Source organism: Sinocyclocheilus anshuiensis, unplaced genomic scaffold (assembly GCF_001515605.1).
Source record: "Sinocyclocheilus anshuiensis isolate Anshui unplaced genomic scaffold, SAMN03320099.WGS_v1.1 scaffold2, whole genome shotgun sequence".
NCBI lineage: Eukaryota > Metazoa > Chordata > Actinopteri > Cypriniformes > Cyprinidae > Sinocyclocheilus > Sinocyclocheilus anshuiensis.
The window spans coordinates 101,630-104,609 of record NW_015542337.1 but is presented as its reverse complement, the minus strand read 5'-3'; the positions used below and the strand labels follow the sequence as shown (position 1 = coordinate 104,609).

General features: G+C 33.1%; 1 protein-coding gene across 1 annotated transcript in view; it reads right to left on the bottom strand.

The window, feature by feature from the left end:
• Positions 1-1,614, bottom strand: part of LOC107691149 (peroxisomal membrane protein 11A-like) — a 5,623-nt gene extending 4,009 nt beyond the window's left edge. Inside the window, exons 1-3 of the mRNA XM_016489633.1 lie at positions 951-1,614; positions 806-865; positions 571-686 (exon numbers count right to left, since the gene is read on the bottom strand). Coding sequence (XP_016345119.1) covers positions 571-686; positions 806-861 — 172 coding nt within the window. The 5' untranslated portion in view covers positions 862-865; positions 951-1,614. The remainder of the gene's footprint in view (positions 1-570; positions 687-805; positions 866-950) is intronic.
• Positions 1,615-2,980: the final 1,366 nt, after the last annotated feature.

The following is a 2,980-nucleotide window of genomic DNA, read 5'->3' as shown; positions in this document are numbered from 1 at the left end:
CTGTTTGTTGTGTTTGTTTTAATACAGTAATTGACTGATTCAATGTATTTGATAGTTAAAATGACTACAAATTCAGGTTTTCGTCACCACCGTCAGATGTGTCAACTCCGTCAGTTCTGTCACCTCCGTCAGTTGAATATTTTGATAAGATTTCATTATGATATTTTATATTTGTTGTGGAATTGTTGGTCACATGTGAAAGTGTAATCTGTCTGCTAACACGAGAATGTGTTTTGAAATGTTAAAAACATCTTGAATGCTGTTAAAGATAAAGCTGAAATTATATTACACAGTCCAAGCTAAAAAAAAGCACATTTTGTTAAAAAAAAGAGAAAAGTTGGGAGGTTGTGTCAAAGCATAGCTCAGTAGCTTAGTACATATAAGATACATAAATGTAGTTTCATTTGTCTGAGTACAAGGTTTTATTTTTTCAATTTTGCACCCTGTTTTGTCCCACTTCTCAAGAATGACTGTACTAATAAAGCTGGAAAAGTAAGTACTGACAAAGAAATGAAAGAACTTTTGTTTTGTATGTGACTGTTTTATGTAACAGTAAATGTTCATTCTTACGCTTCCGCCCCGAACTCATATTAGACTCCAGAAATTGCAGCTTTTTCACCAGCTCTTTTCTCTTCGCTTCATTTCTCAGAAGGTATTTCGCCAAAGCACATGCATATTGGGTTGCTCTAAATCAAGCAAACAAACAAACAACATGTTCAGACATAGTCTAGCTCGTCTTTACGGAGAAATCATTTCAATTCGATGTTGATTTGACGGATGACAAGCTTTGGTAAGAGACACTGACCTAAATATGCGATCCCTTCCTTGACTTTGGTTAGTGAAGCTGATGAAAGTTTCCATGTGGCTGCAACAGATAGTGTGCAACAACACTGAGCAGAACGCGATTCGTTCAGGAATAAACGACTAAAAGCTCGAAATACAATGCATACTTAAAGTTAAAGATCGTGTTAGTGTTGTCACTGTCCTGTCAAACCACACGATCCTGCGTGGCTGTGGGAACTGAGGTGAAAGTTCATGCAACATACTAAACACGTTGGAACCAAAGAACAAACTTCACATCCCTTTAATAAATCATTATTGGGTCGCGCTTATAAAAATGAACCAATTTAGAACTTAGAGATTATAAGAAATTTAAAATGTATGACATTATATATAAAAATGTTTATGACAGGCAGAGTGTTTGGCGATAGAAAGTCCGACTCATTTTCCGGAATCGATTCTTTTGAACAGTTCGTTTAAAAAACATTCCATTTTACGTCATGACGCAATTGCGTCATCAAACGGGTCCTGCATTCAAGTCTGATTTTAATCAAAGTTGTCCAATAAAACGTATGTAGGCTCACTGCGTTTTTAATAAGCATGTTTATTGTAAGTTACTGTATCCCCGTTTTGTTTGTTACAGTTATGATTCCAGCTCAAGTTGTAAACATATTTCCAGTACTTTTTATTTGTAATATTTCTTCTATCGTCCCAAAAGTAAAAGTATCGCCTCCTTGCTTTGAACAATTAGTAAACGAGTGGTTTAGAGTAGACTAGCTTTATGAACATGTTTCATTGAAAAGATCCGACTCAAAAGAACGATTCATTCACGTTCACGTTTATATTGATTGGTTTAGTCCCAGCACAAATCTACATTTTAAGATGAATGTTTTAACTTATTTTACTGTTATAAAGAAGATCAGTAATTTTATGTTGTTTTTGTAATTTTTGAACAAAGTGTTTATGTTAATTGTTGTGAAATGCGGAGCTCGCGTTTTAAATCGGATGTTTTTGGATGACGGACAAGTTACAGCGTTTACTTCCTGATTTAACTGACCAATGACGGGCTCGGGATTGGAGGATGGAAATACCTGGAATAGAACTACAGGTTAGTACCTGTTCCTTATGCTACTGCTATTATATGTAAATTCAGGCTCATTTGTAATTATTTTGTGGCTGGCAAGTGTCAATGTGATCATTTGACTTGCGGAACAATTATATATTATATATTTTATGATCTATTTCATATGATGATGATTTTTGCTGCTACAGACAAGTCAATTGAATTCTCTAACATTCTTTTTTATTTTTGATTATCAGCATGTTAATCAAGCTGTGAGTGTGTGTGCATTTTAAAGTAGTTGTGTGAATTATGAAACTGTGTATAAATATTGGCATAAGTCTATAAGCAATAAATTCAAAATCATCAGGGACCGGATGTGACTAAAATCTCTTTAGTAACTGTGCGTGTCATAAAATAGGAAGTTCTTTACATGAAACACATCATAAAAGCAGGGCCTTGACAGTCCAACTGAGTGACTTGGATGAGATTACCAGGCATAGCATACTTTCTATTTTTATGCATGATGCTACGTGACGATGTGAACTGCTCCAGTGTGATTACCAAAGTAGTTTTGCTGCCTTTTGTAAGAATATGTCCAGACAATTATTTGTGCTTTTTAATATTGTTAATTATTATAATTGTTAATTGTTATAATTATTGTTTACAGAAAACAAATAATAAATCAATTATATATATATATATATATATATAATTTATTATCATCTATTAGTATGGAAAAGGGAAAAGGCCTTGTTTTGCTATCAGTAGCATATAGAAAATCATTAGTCTAGAAGTGTGATGCCTTTGAAATCAGACAGTGAAAGCTCATTTTAGCACACTTCTAATTTTTTTACATAAAGATGAGATAGACTGTGAAATTTAAAATGAATCATCTACAATATTATTCTCGGCATTTGGTTATTCCTTTTGATGTGATCTATTACACGTTTTACATCTACAATGAGTTTTTTTTATTTATTATTATTATTATTATTATGATTATTTCTGATGTGCAGCCTGAAAGAGAATATATAAAATTGGGGAAGTTATTTTTTATTAAGGTAGTAGTCTTGTTTGATTGATGACCTTAAGGCCAAAATGATAAGATTAAAGCCAGAGTTCATTAGAGGAATAGTT